The sequence below is a fragment of the Lissotriton helveticus genome, chromosome 8 (assembly GCF_964261635.1).
Source record: "Lissotriton helveticus chromosome 8, aLisHel1.1, whole genome shotgun sequence".
Lineage (NCBI taxonomy): Eukaryota > Metazoa > Chordata > Amphibia > Caudata > Salamandridae > Lissotriton > Lissotriton helveticus.
Window position 1 is genome coordinate 1,531,384,404 of NC_136069.1, and position 19,366 is coordinate 1,531,403,769.

At 42.6% G+C, this 19,366-nt stretch overlaps 1 protein-coding gene across 1 annotated transcript in view; it reads left to right on the top strand.

Annotated features, from left to right (window-relative positions):
• LOC144772039 (retinal guanylyl cyclase 2-like) overlaps positions 1-19,366 on the top strand; it is a 590,168-nt gene that overhangs the window by 315,007 nt on the left and 255,795 nt on the right. The window contains exon 7 of the mRNA XM_078656243.1: positions 6,504-6,584. Within this exon, the coding sequence (XP_078512369.1) occupies positions 6,504-6,584 (81 nt within the window). The remainder of the gene's footprint in view (positions 1-6,503; positions 6,585-19,366) is intronic.

Sequence of the window (19,366 nt, forward strand, 5' to 3'; positions counted from 1 at the left end):
TAAGTGGCTTTTTTCGAAATGTGGCTCAATGTCTGACTTTACCAATAAAGAGGATTTTAAATTATAGTTTCTCAGACACCAAACTTTACTTTCCTACCTGCTCCCAATCAAACGTTATGACTTAAATGTAATAATGTTATCCTATGGGTGCGGTAGGCCTCACAGTAGTGAAAAAATACATTTGTGAGTTTTTCTTTACCAAGACATGGAAGCCTTAAAAGTACATGTCTAACATTTTAATTGCAATGCACCTTGCCCTATGCGCTGTTAAGGGCCCACCTTAGGGCTGATGTATATGTATTAAAAATTACTTTTAGGCTTGGCAAAGGGGTTATTGTGACAAGTTGAATTGGCAGTTTAAAACTGCTGGCATGCTGCAGTGGCAGGCCTGAGACATGTTTCACAGGGCTACTTAAGTGGGGTGCACAATAAGTACTGCAGGCCAATTAGTAACATTTAATTTACAGGCCCTAAGTATATTGTATACCACTTTTTTTTAGGGACTTATAAGTAAATCTCAATTAGGTGTAAACAAATGTTACCATGTTTTAGGGAGTGAGCACACAATTTAGTACTGGTTAGCAGTGGTAAAGTGCACAGAGTCATAAAGCCAACAAAACCGAAATCAGAAAAATAGGAAAGTGAAGACAAAAGGTTAGTGGAAGACCACCATGTGATTGACAGTTCTAACAACCATCGATGCAGAGATCTCCTAGGTGTAGTATAAATTCTATGCATGTGGATATCAGTGATGAACATTTCCCTTTGTAAGTCCAGACAAGAGCAGTATTTGCTCTAACTGACTGCACAGGTGTTCATATTATAATTAAATCAACACTGACACTCAGCCTTCTAATGGTCATACTGCTGCTCCGAAACCATAAGCCATAATGAAAAACAATATACAAAGGGAGTGCTTAGGAAGTCCAATGTTCTTACTAAGGGGCTGATTACGATCACGTTAGGAAGGGCTCCGAATCGGACTCGGGCTTGCTGAATCTGATACGGAACCCTTGTTTACGACCGATTCGTACCCAGTTCCGATCAACCGATTACAATGCCTGGAAAATCATTTGGGCTGTCCGAATTGGTTCTGAAAGGCATTCGTACAGGTCGAGCCCTTCAGATCCAATTCATGGAGCTCTATGAACTCGTTTTCCAAACGAGCGAGTATGATGAAAGATTCGGACCGCCGTTCCAAATCGGTTTCTCCTTAATGAATTGGCTGTCGTAATCACCTTCACCAGGGGCCCTCCAAATCGGGCCTAAGGGGGGACCCAAGGGACCCCCCTTTCCAACCAGGCACCCATGGTGCCTGCCACAGGGTGCAAGGCTTTCCCCAACCACCCCTTTCTTCATTGAGAGCCTGTGCTCTCATTCTGAACACAGGCTCCCATTGAAGGCAATGGGAGTCCGACCGAATCGTATCCAGAAGCATCTGTTTGCATCCAAACCGCTCGTTTGGACTCCCCCGATCCAAGTCGTCCAGAAAGCATTCCGGAACCGATTCGGTAGTAATGCTTTCCAAAAGGGATTGTATTCGGCCCCTAAGAGTTCAAAATCACGACACAAAGAAGCTTTGCGTGGATGGTATGTTGAGTTCTTCTCTTGAACCTTGCAGGTCCCAATGGGAATATTGATACCCACCCCTCTCGATTCTCTGGATTACATGTTTCCGGAAGGAATCAATAAGGAATTCTTCAAAACATTTGGTGTTATAGCTTTTCAGTCCCCTCTTCCTATCTCAGGTGTACACTATCCATTAGGGAATACGAACAAATCTGTAAACCCCGATGAAGTCCCTTATCGGGATGAAAAGCGTTGGCTGGGCTGCAGTTTTGATGTTGTGAAGAATAAAGAAAAATTATTTTTTGAAAACCAGTACATGACTCCAGCATTATATCGGATCTATCAGGAGAATGGATGTGATTGAACAAATTTGGATTAATATTCAACTAAATTAACGCTTATTAAAACATTGGACTTTCTAAGCACTCCCTTTTGTATATTATTTCCTTTGCTAAATCAGCTCAAAAACATCCAACTCCCTATTAGTAAAAGTACAAAGAGGGCAAAGTCTTTTCTATTTTGACTAAGTATATGAATATTCCCATTTTAGATGTTTTGGGGCTATTTTGTATGTATGAGTATGTAAAACAGTACTATATTAGTACTACTTTACATACTCAAAAATGCCTTTCGGAATAAGTACCTCGCCTCCCCCATTATCAGGATTTCTGGTCAGAATTACACATATTTAGATGAAAATGTGCGGAGGCAGAATTTTTATTTCAGCATGTGTGGTGGGGAGCAAGTGCGCACGTTTTGAGTACACACACAAAGCAGTACTTTGTGAGGACTCACAAAATCTTTCCTGCACCCACAGAAATAAATGAATATTTAAACCTACAAAAAGTAGATATAACTTGCTTTACATGGGGAAGGAGCCCCAAACACCCCAATGGTCATGAAAGCGTTGGATAAGGCATTCAACAAGAAAATAAAAATATAAAGTGTAAATCTTACTTTTATTATAGCCCTAAACCCATGGGTTGGGTAAGGCAGACATTGGATTAGACTTTCAGTCATACGCCTGGAAACCAATGGCTTGGAAAATGATATGTGAATGCAAAATGATGCCAGGAATCTAATGGCTGATTCACAAAAGCATTTATTAGTATGGGAAGTAGACTAAGGTGTACTCTTTCACACACCTTCAATTGCCTTTGGGAATTAGCCAAGAAGCATCCAAATACCTATCAATAAAAGTGCAAAGATGGGACAGTCGTTTTTATTTGAGTTAATTGTATATAATGATTCCCTGACTATTTCAATTGTAGATGTTTGGAGCAAAATGACATAGACAAAAATACCCACATATGAAAGTGCTTCAACCCCTTGGCTGCGGCGGTAATTCCGCCGCAGCGCTAGGGGGGGGCGCGCGGCGCCGCCATGCTCGTGACGGAACCACTCCGTCACGAGCCTCGGGCGTGCTGTGCTTGTGACGGAGTGGTTCCGTCATGGCCCCGCCCGCTCAATAGAACGTTGAGCGCAGGCGTGAAATCGCTGCCACGCAGGCGTGGCGGCGGGGCCGTGACGGACCACTCCGTCATTAGCACAGCACGTCCGAGGCTGGTGACGGAGTGGTTCCGTCACCAGCACCCAAAGGGTTAAGCGTAATACGTTTAGTGCTCCAAAATGGCTTTGTGAAAAAGGAATCATTGGTCTATGTTAGTGTTAGTAACTTGATATAGCTCAGGTCTTTCTCCAGTGAACAGCAGAGTGCAAAAACGGTCTTATTGCAGCATAAGCTTTGCCTAAAGTGGTATGGCATATGGGCCTGGCTGACTGATCCTGAACGGGGTAAGAAACAAAGGATTGCAACAATACACTAAACCTTTTTATGTCTCATATTACATTGCATATAAGTGCAATATAAGAAAAAAGGATTTGAAATAATATAATCTTAGGTTCCGTAATCAACAATTTCGCCACTGACCAGTTTTAGAGTAGAGTTCTAGAAGCCCATATTTTTCAAGTCTCAGTTTATGAACAAAAGTTAGAAATTCAGAAAACTACACATCATATATATCCTTCATCAATTTGCATAGATTAATGATTTTCAGAAGATTCACTAACATCATAGGAGTTCACACAGAAATCTATAGAGAACCTCTTCCTCTAAACTTAGCCCAGTGGATGGACAATGAACAGACATAAGTTGTGTGTATTTTTTAAATGTTTTTTTTGTTTTTGTTTTTTGTTTTGTTGTTTATTTAAATTTCTTGGGTTTTTTAATGTGTCCATGCACTTCTTAGGGGACGTTTACATGTATTTCGAGGGGGGGAGGGGTAGGCCAAGCTGGTTTTGGGTTGTTCCATGTATTTTGTATATATACCCACTGTCTGTCAATTTGTCTTCAACTGTCTTTAAGTGTTATCATAACACTGAAAAACAACTACACAGTGAAAAACAGCAGCGGCCGGTAGTGGGAGTACCGGCCGGGCGGTGACTTGGGGAGGGGGAGGGGCAGGGGCAGGGTGGGGGGTAGTAATGTATGGATTACGGAGTGTAACAGGTAAGTAAACATATAAATAAATAAAACAAATTTTGTTGCATGCATTGCATCACCAAATGCGGTGCAGTGCGCACAACGAAATTCGTTTTATTTATTTATATGTTTACTCGCCTGTTAAACTCCGTAATCCATACATTACTACCCCCCATCCTGCCCCTCCCCCTCCCCACGTCACCGCCCGGCCGGTACTCCCACTACCGGCCGCGGCTGGTGGAAAACACACTATTCTAGTGTTTTCCCACACTTCCAAATTGTGCTTGTATGCACAATGTCCACAGATCCTGACTATGTAATTGAGTATTACAGAATGTCCCCTGGCAGATTGTGTTTTTTTGGATCTACAGTCACCACAGGTATTCAAAAGTATTGTGAATGAGATTTATCGTTATCGCATTGATAGGTAATTTCATGGTGAAGAGACATGGTAGTATTCAGAGTTGTCGCATTAGGAATGGGGAATTACAGCGGGATGCGATGTGTGCATAACTAATTGCCCTGTAATTCCCCCATTTGTATAGATAAAACTTGTTGTTATTACAGGTTTGGACTGCCTAAGAATTGCAATTTGCAAGTAATCTTTTTTCTACAAAAAAACAAATTGTTGATCCCGTTCATGGAGTAACTTTTTTGCAATTACAAAATAATGTATCTTTTTAAAGCTAGGACTACCTGAATTATTAGATGAATTATTTGTTTTCAAGAAAAATAAATCGAAAAACCCAGACTGTACACCAAGAGAGAGTGAGAGTTTGTGATAAAAGTACAAACCAAATAACAAATAAAACATAAAAAATACACACCTATCTGTTTGAACTATGGCAGTGTATGTCATCGAACACAATTAGGTCAGCGTCTCCTCAGTCTAGATAGGAAACACTTTGCATGTCATCATAAGAGAAGTCACTGTGACCAGAACAGTATGGATAAATGTTTTATCTTTTGAGTTGGATAATGGACAAGAAAGTTAGGGAAAATGTTAATTATTATTGTATGTTCCATTAATGATCATCATGTCTTTGAAGTAACTAATGAACTAAGTTATAATAGACTTAAAATATTCATCACATTTACCACAAGTCAGAAATTAATGGGAAAATAGATCATCCCCTCTGAATGGATTACCAGATTTAAAGTATTGAAGCTTACTTAAAGATATATGATTTAATTCACTGTGGTTTTATAATGCTATGCATATGTCAATCAATTTAATCTGACAGGATATTTCAGTAAGTTTCATGATTGTCATTTTAAAAACTGATCTTCTGGTCATTAATTTGCATCTCGTCAAGGTCAACTCAGTCCTCCCTCATTCTGAAGTCACAACATTGAGCAGTATTACATTGGGAAGTTTTAACATCTGCTGTTTACAGTGCTTAGAAAAGATAGAAGTGCAGTATGAAGCGCTATATACATTCAGACTGATGCTTGAAAGAGGCTGGTCGCAGAGCAGTGATTCCCTTTACACTGTGACCAGCTGTGACCAGGCTCCTTCCTTGCTGTGGGTGGTATGCTGACATCATAAACCACCCACCTCAGTGATATTCATTGGATGGTCTGGGTTGGAGGTCTGCTGTCTAACGCGGTCTTCCATGCCAGCATTTTCAACATTTCACAATGGGCCGCAATTCAATTCACAAACATTATTCTGGTATATCTCAGTTAAATATTGTGTATTGGAGCGGGAGAGAGATTTTGATGGGAAAATTGATACTTTCCTCCCAATGCATCATGAACACAAATTATATCCTAGTACCCTTTCTTACATAACCCCTTTAGCTGGAAACTGATACCTGCCAAGAAGTTGTCCAGTTTTTGAAGACCCGCAACCACTCTTTTAGTGGAATGCTTTCTTCATCATCGGATCTAGTCCTGGTTCCTGTAAACCAGGGTGGCCTCAACCATCTTCCAGGGAGCACTTTAGATATTGCCTAACAGGGTTGGGAAGGACAATAATACATGAGAGTCACTCTAGTTCCCTTTTATTGTTAGATGCCCTTGGTATGATTAAAACAAGCTCTTTTTTATGACTTTGCCTTCTTTTGGACATTTTAATAGCAATTCACAAGGTGCTTTTACAGTCACTATTGACTTTGCACAATAAGTTACAGAGCAAACATTCTCTAACCCTGCACTGAAGTTCCTTTCATTAATTTGCTCCCCTTAATTTGTTGTGAAATTAGATTTGACTTTCACAAAGTAGTTTGCACAGTGTTTCCTAATGCAAAGCCTTTTGTACACCAGGCCACTACAGTCTCAAATCCACAGTATTAAACTGGCCAGCTCGTGGAAGCTCAGGACAAGTCGAAAACTATTTCATATGAAATAAAAACCCTGCTTCCCTTAAAGGGCTTTTGCTCATAGAATGCGATTCTGACCATTTCCGAAAGTATTGGTGTATTATTATATTTCATGTTTTGTCCAACAGGGGGATTGGGTCTGGCTGAAGAAATTTGAACCGGGCGTGTACAGGGAGCTGAGACAGAGTTCTGCCAGCATTCTAAGAAAGGTATGACCACATTTTGAAAACTAGTCCTAATTCTATCATCTTTCCTGCTACACACTCGCAACTTCTTTTTTACTACACAGATTTTAATTTTTAATTAAAATCCATTATATTTCCATGTGTTGATATTGACTGCTGTGGCATGGTGTAGACTTTTGTTTTATTTTTAAGAAGCTGTGATACTGAAAGAAACCCACTCAAGAGAATGTGACATAAAATGTCACAGACATGTGCCAAATCCAACTCTTTAATGAGTCCCACAGAGAACTCAATGTTGCTGGAAATGTCACTTATATTTTGCTTGGAAATGTTGCCTGTCCAAAGGCCTAGTGCTTTTTAGAGTCTTGTACAGCACTGAAGATTCACGAAAAGGCAAGCGTGAATTTGGAGCTTTTTATCCATTTCATTGACATTTTAATACAGTCACTAGAAGTGTTGTCATACATTTATATTTGATTATGTATGCAGATAACTATACTCCAAATGGAAGCAAATAAAATAAGTATTTAAAATATTGCAAACTATTGCTTTATTCTCTTGTATAAAACTAAGGTGCAGCAGGAAAAACGCAGACATCAGCATTTTAGAGCAAATTACGAATTACTTAAACTGAAAACAAAGTGTAAATGGTGATAACAAATAATGAATCATATATGCTAAAATGTTTAAAAGTGTATTATAAAGTCCTGTTGGTACGGTTTTATGAATGGCAACTAAAAAAATTGGAAATTTAGTACATACAAAAATATGAAGAGTCTGGTGGCTTAGGGGGCTAATGCATCCAATGTAGGGGCCTGTGTTCAACCTCCTAGTCACAGGTTCAACTGACAGTGAGTTCACTCAGCCTTTCATCCTTCTGAGGTCGATAGCATGAGTACCATTGAGCTGGGTAACAATAAACATCTGTTACTTAGCGCCAAGATACCTTTCTGGGTGAAAGTCCGTTTTACACATATGTATGTCATTGCTAGGCCTGGGGGGTAAATTCTGTTCCGCTCGCGGAATTTGAGTAATTTCGCGTTCCGTGGAGAACGCAAAATTGCCCAAGATTCTGTGCTCCGCGACTTCGCGAAATTTTTTGCTTGTTCGCGTTCTCAAAATGCGTGTTCGCGAGCTATTTCCCCTCGAGCACATAAACAGCAATTGCGAACAGGAAAAAGCATTGCAAACAAGCAATTGCACGTGTTCGCAGAATTTCTGCGTGTTCGCGGAGATTTTTTACCGTTTTGTGGAGATTTGCGTAACGCGATTACGCAAATTCCGGCAACACCCCTAGTTATTGCCACATGGAGGGCCAATGTGAGGCTTAATCACTACAATTGCATCTACTTTGCAGTGGTCTATGTGTTTATATAGCACAAAATTCATTATAAAGCAGCAGAGCACTGTACAGCAGTGAAATCTTCAATAAAGGCAGGAGAGGGGAGATGAGGGCTGTGAGAGAGTTAATCAAGAGCATTGCCTGAAAATGTATATTTTGTTGAAAAGGATTGTAGGGAAAGTCTTTTGTAAGGAGTAGTAAAAACCTTTTCGAGAGTCCCTGGCCAATCAATCATTACTGGGCTGGATCATAAGATTCAGGGCGAGTTACTTCTGGTGTCCAATAGCTTATCTGTACTATTGGACCCAAAGCTGTGTACCAGATTCACCCCTTTGCCACTTTACTATCAATAGAGTGTGGGCGAGCTCAGGGTTTAATAAGGGAGTCAATGTGGGGTTAGGGATTGAGACCTCAATAAACACCAAATACAAGGTAATAAATTGGTGCACTGGCAATACTTTGGATTAGCAAAAGAAAAGTACTTTATTGCATACAACTAGAATTACTATGCAAGGAGACAAAGGGAAATTTCTTAGTATTAATTGGATAAGTGCCCACTGGGATTACAGGGAAGTCTCTGAAGACATAATGTCTTACCCCATGGTCTTGTAAGGGGGGTAACAATTATATCACATGACCGGACCCTGGCATTTAACTCACCCATAATCACTGGTTATTCCCTTCCGACCACTAAGGGATCACTCAGGGTCAAATTCACTGACCTGATGTCCAAGAAGGTTTGTGCAGTCTCTTTGGCAGGCCACGCCTGATGTGACGCTGTCAGCGGTTGTGATCCTGATCTGGGCCTTTGATCCAGATCCTGCCATGAATTGAGGCTCTGACTCGGGCCCAACAGATGAAACACCTTAAAGAGTGCTGTTACATGCAACTTATCAGTAAGTAGAACCAGTCTGTTGTGTGCACACTGCAGGAGGCAGAGTCAGAAGTCATGTGGATCTTGCTGCTTGAGTACTATGTTGTCCCAGTTGCAACCCCCCCACCCCAAACAAGTAGATTCCCACCCATGGTCTCAGTGGTTGAGCTCCTCGGGCTGGTCTTGACTTTTCCTTGACACTTCTTGAGAGTCTGACCACATTGGGCAGTCACAACTTGTTGTAGCACTACAGCACTTCTTAGCACTCCTCTTCCACGTGCAACTCGCCTTCGGTTGAGTTTTAGGACACCATCAATCATAGAAGGACAGTGTGCTATTTCAAAGAAGGCATGTTGTACTGCTGATCTCATGCTCTAGTTCTTTGGTGTGGGCTCATTTCTCCATGCAAGGGCACCTCCACTGCTCCACAGCAGCAGTCAGGCATCTCTTTCTCTCTCAAAGTTGGATGCAGCCTCTTCTGGCAACCTTGTTGGATCTTCCACTGGTTCACGTCCCAAACCTGGCAAGGGTATTTGGCAGCTAGCACCCCAATGCAGGAGCTCAGAGGATTCTCCTGGTCACTTGGCTGGGGCCACAGACTGACTGGAAATTAATTGTCACATCTTTATAACGAAGTTGTGGACAGACTTTGTGTATTCCAGTAGGTGAGTTCTGTGACTGGTTTTAGGCTGTTCGGTATCGTTGTGATTGCCACACAAACTGGTCCACACATGAGTATGAGCATGGAGGTGGGGTGAAGCTTAAAATCTCCTCTCTGGTGAAACACAAAACAACAATACCTAAAAATATGCAGGTTGTCCCACTCACTTACCAGTTAACCAGCAGGGGGCAACGGTGCCAGAGAACAAAGAGACAGAAAAAGGTAGGACAAACTCCCTGACTTCAAATGGACACACAGTCTCCACTCCTTAACCCCTTCGCTGCTCATGACGAGCTCAGCTCGTCATGAGGCACGGTTGAGCTGTGCTCATGACGAGCTGACCTTGTCATGAACAATGGGAAATCACAGAGTGCAGCACAGGAGGAAAATATCTCTAACATCCAAGGTGTTAAAACACTCTCCCGCCGGGCCCACTACAAAGATCCATTGAATGCCTGAAAGGAAAGTCCAATTCACTTCAGTTGTAGGGACCCCCTCTCTCCCTCAAGCTTACATAGCAATAGATTATCAAAACGTGTGTGGCCATGGCCACATACACTACAAATTATTCATACACACCTGAAACTCAGACATATCTGAAAACATATGCTAGTCATCCCCCATAATAATGGGCAAATGACCTGCTTGGACAGGTAGACAATTGAAAAAGGTGGAAGATATTGGTAGAACCCCTCCCCAGCAGGTAACAGGTACAACTGGCTGCCCTACCTACTAAAAGTGGTATCCCTGCCACCACCAGGCTCATTTACACCCCAGAGAGGTGACTGTAGTCACACCAGTGGAAATAGGATGCACATAGTGTGCCCCTCCGACCTCAAAGCCCCACACTGGGCAATATTTATTTTCAAATCAGGACTCAATACATGTGTAATCGTGATGTGCACTGAGGTGCGGGGTCAAAATATCCTGCTATGGTGAACTCAGGGTGGGGTGGCATGCTGTGCAGAGCCATTTAGATGGATCTTTCTCAATCTTTATTGAATAAGAAGAAGACATATGTTAGAGTCAAAGTCATCAAGAACATTGTGATTTTTTAACTTTATAATGATTTTACAAAACTTGTCATATTCCTAACATCAGAGAATACAAATGTTGACCAGCATTTTAGTAAACACAATACAGCCGGTCTCATACCATTTCTTATTTAGCAGAATATTTGCAATTAAAATGAATGTCGTTGTATATAATAGCTGATGTGCAGTGTTTTAGAAAGGATGTACAAGCTAAATGGTGAATCCTGTAATTTGATAACACATTCCAATGTACAGAGCTGTTTAATAAAATACTAACGTTTCTTGAAATTATATGATTTTTTGCATTCTTGATTTGCTGTGTATGACTTTTCCATTTACTCCTAAAGTAGCTTTGGAATGTTTTCACTTTATTGAATGTTTGACATACACTCATGTATTAAAGTAATTTATTTTGTTGAGTGCTCACTTCAGGAAGCTGAGGTTGGAGAAGAGTAACCGAGGTAAGCAAAAAGTAACATTAGCAGGGCACCACATATTTTTAAGGTTGTTAAGCCTAGTAGAAAGTGATGGAGTTTAGCTTCCTTCCAAATGTTTGCCAGTTTGATTCTTGTCAGACATCTAAAGTAGTGCAGTAGAAATACCTACTTCAAAAACCTTTGCATTTAGGCTGGTGAATAGTAAGCTGGTTTGGGAGACCAACTGTTAGAAATTGGGTTGTTGGTTGACTGGGGTTGTGAGTCTTGATCAAGCAACAGCCACAATCCCTTGCAGGGTAAGCCACAAAAAAGTCACCAAATGAACCTGTGCTTAACCCTGGGTAGCTTACACAAAACACAGTTAGGCTTAACTTAGAGACAATGTGTAAAGTATTTATGCAGCACACAAATTGTAATAAAGTGAAAGTACAACACAGGAAAAATCCCAAACCAGTTTAGAGAAATAGAGTACATTTTAATAAATTATTTGATACCAAAACGACACAGATCCAATCAGTAGAACTGGAGTTATGAATTTTAAATTGTTTTATTCAAAGTAAATGACCAAAGTGCCAACAGTAGACATTTAGTCGTGTGAGTCTGGGTCAAAGTCAAAAAATATGGCTGCCCGCGATGCAGTGGATTGGGCCCAGTTAGTGCTTACCTTCGAACTTAGAGAAATTCTTGGGGAAAATGTTCTGTGAAGTTGAAGTTCAGTATTTGAAAAGGGAGTGACATCGCCGAAAAGCCTTGGGTCACAGCCGGATGAAGATCGCTATGTTCACACTTAGTTGTTGAGATGGAAGTCAGAAATCTCCAGCAAGACAAGGCAGAGGGCTTTAGCCGAAGACAGTTCCACAATCACGGATACCCCTTTGGTGAAAGACCCCTGAAACAGATTTGCTGTTGCATAGAAGAGCATAGTGGGAGAATCCACAGAGTAAATCTGATCACCTATGCACCTGGGGCAGAGAGGCGTGCAGGTTTGTTCAGGTCTCATTCTGGTTCTCAGAGCAGTCCTCACTTTTGGGTTTGGGCTATCTGGGCACCTTTAGCACCACTACCAAGGGTCCAGAACTGAGGGGGCCCACTTGGAGGATCAGGACTCACTTAGACTAGGTCCAGCTGCAGATTCAAGATGGAGGAAGTCTGTTGTGTCCCTGTGGCTCTGAACAGGAGGCTGGTAAGCTAGCCCTGGTGAGTCAATCTGTAAGTCCTGGGACAGTTGAAGATACAGTCCTTGTCCCCAGGCAGAAGGTAGCAGAGCAGCAGGACAAACAGAGCACCAATCCAGCAGAGTGCCAGTCCTTCCCGCAGCACTGCAGTTCTTCTTCCAGGCAGATGATCCACAGGCCCAGAAGTGTACTGAAGACTGGGTCTGAAGGTATTATTTCTATAATGTGGTGCTCCTCTTCTGGATGGCGGGAAAGCTTCTGGATAGGTTATTTGTAGTGCATGGAATTTCCTGACTGCCCTTGCTCCAAGATGGCTGCAGTGACAATACAGGGTTGTTAGGCCCTTTGTGTGAATGCAGAGCACAGGCTATTTAGGTGTAAGTGGGGCTGTGCTCAGCTCAGCCCCATCATCCTGCCAGCAGATGGATCATTGAAGCACACCTAATTCCTTTATTGTGTGACTATCTTGGAGGAGGTCACAAACCCCAACTGTCAGCTACACCCAGTCATGTGACCTAAGACGAGCTGCACATACAAAGGGCCGAGGGTAGAAAAATGGCAACTTTCTAAAAGTGGCATTTTTTACATTATAATGAAAAATCGGACTTGATCATTATAGAGGGTTTATCATTACAATTTCATAGGTAGCAAACATAAAAATGTCTACCTGCTCCAAATTAGGAATTACAGCTTATAAGGAATCCCCAATGTTATCCAATGGGAGGGATAGGCCTCACTCTAGTGAAAAACGAATTTGGGAACTTTTCACTACCAGAAAAAGTTAAACTTAAAAGTACATGTCAAACCTTTGACCCTGCCTAATTGGCTACATATGGCCTACCTTAGAGGTGTCTAATAAAAGGGGAATTTATGCCTTGAAAGGGGGTTTAAATGCCAAGACGGCATGGCAGTTTAAACTGCACTCAGGCTGCACTGGCAGGCCTGAGACATGTTTTAAAGTGCTACTTAAGTGGGTGGCACAATAGGTGCTGCAGGCCTACTGGTAGCATTTAATTTACAGGCCCTTAGTATATGGTATACCACTCTACAAGGGACTTAAAAGAGAATGAAATATGCGCATTAGGTATATGCCAATCAAACCAGGTTTAGGGGAATGAGCACAAGCACTTTAGCACTGATTAGCAGTGGTAGGGTGCACAGAGCGCTATGATAAAAATAAAAAAAATAAAAATCTGCAAAAAGTGGAGGGAGTAAGGCAAAAGGTTTTGGGGGGAACCTGCATTGAGGGCTAGGTTCAACACCAACTATAAGTGTTTTGTGACCTGGTAGTATTATTTCATCAGAAATGAAAATATATCGGCACAAGGCAAGATGGCGTCTGAGTAGCAGCTACCCTGCGCTGCTCCTCGATCCGATCTCCTAACAAGCAAAGAAAAAAAGGCGCTACTGATGGGACGAAACCGTGAGTAACCCCCACTCATTATTCGATGCCTGCCTGGCTGATTTCCCGCAAAACTCAACGGGTGGGCCGGCTCTGTATCACCGCCTGTGTTGTGATCGCATGGGCTAGCGTACCTGAGGTGTGACGCGAAACGAAGGGACACCCAGAATCTGAATTGGCGCTGCGATCTTCGAAGCGTACTGTCCCGGCATCTCCCCCAGCGTCTTCCACGTTTCCAGCATCACCGATCCACATCGTCATCGGCCCGCAGTGACGCGGCAGCTCAGCGCGGCTCGATCGGCGGCTGATGAACCATCGGCAAACCGGTGAGGAACAGATAGAAGAGGCAGCAGCTTTAGATCTGGGACCCACTGCTGGAGGGAGCGAAGGATACACTGTTACCCTGACTCCTCAGCTGCTACAAGGCCTAGAGTCAAACAAGTAAGGATGGTGGGGAGAGCTGTGAGGAGAACAGTGAAGGGAAAAGACTGCAATCTGCCTTTAACAGGATTAAGTGACAGGGCTGACATGGTGCAAAAGAGTCAACCAGATCCTTTACCGCAGCACCCAGAAACACGGGGGCTGAAAGGCAAGGAAAGTAAGGAGGGTACTGAAAATCTAAATCTTAATTTCGATTCCAGTGAGAAGGCAAAGATTATGGCTAAGCAGGCAGGGAGGCTACAAATCAAAAAGAATAGCAAACCTGCAACTAATGCTCACGCTCATGTACCCGAATCACAGCCATTAATTTCTAAGGTCTTCAGCCCTGTGGTGGAAGTAGGAGCGCACAATAAACAAAGCACGGCGGGTCTACCCAGCGGACATATTGAACCTGACACAACTGTCAATGTTAACGGGACCACACAGGAGAACTCGCTGGAAATGGCTGTGTCAAAAATGGCATCTCTGGCCCAATCCACTACTTCTTCAGGCGCATCCCCCTCACCAGGAGTTGGTCTAAACAGCGAACCACCCCATTATAATGAGCCTCCTAGTACTCCTCTGGTCAGTTCTCTCAACCAGGATGTAAGAGCACCTGCGACAGAACATGTGGGGGCCTCAAACTATGTAAATACCGAACTTATGCCGAGCATTCAAACCACTACAGAGGAAGACCCAACTAACCAAACAAACTCTGCCACACAACAATGTGAGATTCCCAACGGTAGCGAAAAACCCCATTCAGTCACTGAAGAGTCAGAGAGGTACGAGACTTGTATCTCAATATCTAGTGATGGAAGGGGGAGGATTTCTGGAAAGACACTGCCTCAAAAAAAAACTGGGAAAGAAAAGAAGAAAGCAGAAGAAACAAAGTCGGCACAAGTGAGGAGTCCACAGATCAAGGAAGTGACACTGAACTCAGATGGGATTACTCATCCTCTCAATTTGCGACTCCCTCAAATAAAACATTCTGCTCAGGTGGCAACTCCACAACCATGGAAAACTGGAAGACCTTGCAAGACCCACCAGCTAGAGAGAATTTAATGGTGTCACTTTCTTTAGCAGGCCTGACTTTGCCCACGCAACAGTTGAGCGAAGATGGAGGATGCGACAGCTCTTCGCCCCCTTTCAGCAAGTTGGGGTGACGGTATACTTACAAAACCCTGCACGGCTAAAAATCATCTTCAATGGGGCCACACGCAGCTTCCCTTCAGAAATTCAAACACAGGCTTATCTCAGGGAGATTACAGAATCTAGAAGGAACAAAACCAAGAACTAAAAAAATATCTTAAGTTCCTTATACTTTAGAGCTGAGAATGGATATCGACGGAGACTGAGATAGTGATCAAAATGATCAAAGGAGATAGCGGGGGGGTGGGAAAAACTATTTAAAAAAAAAGAAAAACTTTTTGCTTGCTATAATGTCTATAATGTCTGGAATGTCAACATCATTTAGCAACTGTAAGGTTAATAGGATGCTCTTCTCCTCCTATTCAGTTGTATTTTTCTTCCTTCTTAGCTTTTTCTTTCTTATACAAATTATTAGCACAGGGGGTCGGATGGAGGGGGTGGGACTGGGGCCCTGACTGATCAGATGTCCTCATCCTGGTTCATGGTGAACCAGGTAGCCTCAATGGGTGGTGGAGGGTGGTGGAGGGTGGGGGGAGGGGCTCTTGGGGTACGGGACAGGATTAGGGATGGGGGGTTGGCATCATGTAAACTATCATGTAAGGTTGTTTCTTTTTTCAGGCTTAAGGTGTTTAAGCTTAAGATGTTTAAATTTCAAGATCTCGCATGGAAAAACTTAGATACATTTTGTGAGTAAACTACGCATAGCAGCGATTAATGTGTGCGGACTTAATGATATAAGGAAACTACGCAATACGGCTGAAGCACTAAGACTTCTTAAAACCAATATCTTATGTTTGCAGGAGACACACATAGAGAGGACACAAACACTTCTGTTAGACTCACTTGGCTATACAGTGGTTGGGGCCACTACTCAAAATGCTAGGATACGGGGGGTGGCAATTTTATCTGCAAAACGATCTCTGCTATTTACACGAACACTAGAAGATTCAAATGGAAGGTGGGCTATTACATTATGCTGAAGGGAAAACTGGGATACACTTACTATATGCGCAATATCCGTCAGCACCATAGATGACCCCCGGCAATTTTTGATTTCTTGAATAACGAATTGGCTGCATGGCCGCTACCTGTAGTTATTTGTGATGATTTGAATATCAATCTCCCAGCAGATAAAAAAAATTGCAGGATAGTAATTGAACATATTAGGGAGGAAAACCAAAGGTCTTTAAGGCTCTCAGGGCCTTATGCAGAGAACAAGCACTCACAGATATATGGCATTCACACCACCCGACTGATCCGGGCTATACCTTCTTCTCCTCCCCGCATAATAAACTGGTCAGATTGGACTATTTCTTTGCATCTCGGGCTATTCTTCTTGAGTCATCAATAGAGAGGACTCCACGTATTATTGCAGACCATAACCCATTAGTGATGGAAATTAGAGGGGCAAAAGCGATAACTAAAGATTGTGCAAATTGAACCTTTGAGCAATCTCTTCTCCTTAATGAGAAATATACAAAGCACATGAAACAGTGGATCCCACAATTCCTTAAAGAGAATTTAGGCAGCACTAGGATAGAAATAGTTTGTGATGCACTGAAAGCGGCAATTAGAGGGGAAACACTTGGCTTTTCAATCTCTCTGAATCGAGAAAAACGCCAAGCATTGGATCAACTGCAATCTCGGCTGACGAAGGCAGAAGAAAAAAGCATATGAATGCAGCAAACAGGTTGGTCACCATCTAGCCATCAGGGCTAGACAAAAAGCCACCAGGAACATCATTAAGGCTGTTAGAAACTCTGCGCAAGAAGTAGTGTCAGATGAAGAAGGTATTCGAAAGGAGTTTCTCGTTTACTATAAAAATCTATATCATGAGAAAGCTATGGCCTGCTCAGATGATATTACTAACTATCTAAATAAAATCCCAGCTGCCCAGTTACCACATGAGGATCAGGTCACACTAGAAGAGCCCCCCCCAATGGATTGACACACTCCTCTCCATTAACAGTCTTCTTAATAATAAAGCTACTGGGCTGGATAATATTCCGGGGGAATTTTATAAAAGCTTCTCCACTGAACTAAAATAGATAATGCTTCAGCTATTCGCACATGTATTTAGGGGGGGGGGGGGGCACATGCTTCTTGGTTGCAGGCTAAAATCATGGTATTTCTGAAGAAAAGTAAATCGGCACTGGAACCTGCCTCTTACTGAGGTATTGGGTTTTTAAGAACCGGCACAGAACCGGTAACCCAGCGGTGCCAGGCAATCAACACCCAGAGACCTTGGGTTCTTCCTGATCCAGACCTACAGAAACTCAGAGTCTTCTAGGTGAAGTCAAGGATTAGTTTATTGGCTGCAACCAAGGTAACAAGTGTCCTAGAAGTACAATACGGGTATATTCTCAGGAGACTGCACACTTCTACAAAGTCAGGCTTCTCTTCTTATACACAATTTTGGGCTCCAGGCAAAACATTCTTGGTTGTAAAGTAAATAGTTAACATATTTCCAATACAAAGAAAAAGCAGATTCATGATGACATGTCCATATTTCACTTTGTGCTGCCTATAACAAATCATTTGGCAAGGCCCAACATTTCATCAGATATCACTGGACCCCTAATAAAAACGGGCACCTCCCCACCATAAAGTAAGTGGAGCAAAAGAGTGGAGATAGATGTGAGCGAGATATGGCAGGTGTGCGCGCTGAAATGGTTTTATGGTTTGTTGAGCCTAGATGCTATCTTGCTCGGCCACTGGGAGGGAACTGACCTAACGAGTTCGGCCTGGGGCAATGGTTCCAACTTGTACAGGTCATGGAAAAGTCGATTAAGGAGTATGTGTCCTTGTGGAATCGAATTCAGCTGGATTAAGGCCTATGTAAAGGGCAACATATAAATGGGAGCCAAGGGTTCAGAATGTAAATGACGATTTCGAGGTGAAGTCGTCACTCGAACACGCCGAAAATACATGTACATGATGTACTCGTCATTCTCGGTCTTTTAATACCAAATTCGTCATTTTTCGACGAAGTTTTAATTCTCGAGTCCAGAATAATTATACGAATCCAGATTTTCAGAACCTCAATCCCTCCTTTTGCCCTTACATAGGCAATTAATCTATCCTCATGTTAGTCTGAGTCCAGATCGATATTCGTAAAGTCATTGAGATGTTGCTGTAACATCATTCTAGTACTTAGTTCATCTCTTGACACAGGCTTCCTTACACATGATGTAACACAGAGGCCACATATTGCAGGAGCACACTGTATGCACAGACAGAACAGGAAAAGAATGGCTAAGACCATCCCAATGACCATCAGAATTTTCCATCCCCAGGCAGATATCAGTTCCCAGAACCATCCCATTAACGACCAATCTCCTTTATCCACATGAATAGATTCAGAAATCTTATGTAGTTTGGAGATGGCTCTGTACACGGTTGGAGCATTATCTGGGATGAAAATGCAACAACTAGATTGGATCAATTTGCATACTCCACCTCGGTCTGCAAGTATAACATCCAAAGCGACCCGGTTCTGAAGGGTCATAAGTCGCTCCGACTGGAGCTCAGCAGTCAAGTTACTAAGGGCACCAGCAGTTTCAGTCACGGTGGACTCAACTACCCTTGTTAATTGCCTTATGTTTCTACTGTTAGTCGTGGATCCCCAGAACGGCAGAAAACCCTTTGCAAAGTCCCCAAATTCTTGACCTGCAGTGTCTTCTTTACTCAAGACACCTCTAACTACCCTTGTCCGGTGGTAATCCGCCGCTGCTGTGTAGGTGGGAGGCAACAGGAATGAAACAAAACATGAGCCCGAGAAGTCAGGGGGCAACCATGTATAGGCTCTATCATGGCAGATGAAATAAGTACCCCTAGCGGCTAAAAACGCAGGGGAAGTCTGAGATCCAAAAACATATGTTTCTGTGCAGATACTCTTCCATAGCTGAGCTCTGGGATTCTTGCCAATACCTTGCAGACACAGGTGACCCTGATGGGGTACGATCCAGATGGGGGAGGATCTTTTGGCTTGCTGTTTCTCACTTAAAGTAGTGCCATATCCGGTCACGTTCCAACCTACATATGCAAGTATCTCATCATCCGGAGTATCTTCATAAGAAGTTACTTCCTTGATCATGTCAACGATACCTTTGACTAGGGCGCTAGTCTTGAGGTTGTCTTTTACAGAACGTAGGGGTTGGATTTCTTGTGCATATATGAACATTGTCCTATATGCCCATACTGAACCATTGTGACTAAATGGCAGGACCAAATAGGGGATACCTTTATCCGTTGTGTGAGGCATGAGACCACACACCCAACAGTTGGTTGTGTTCATTACAAGTTGGTG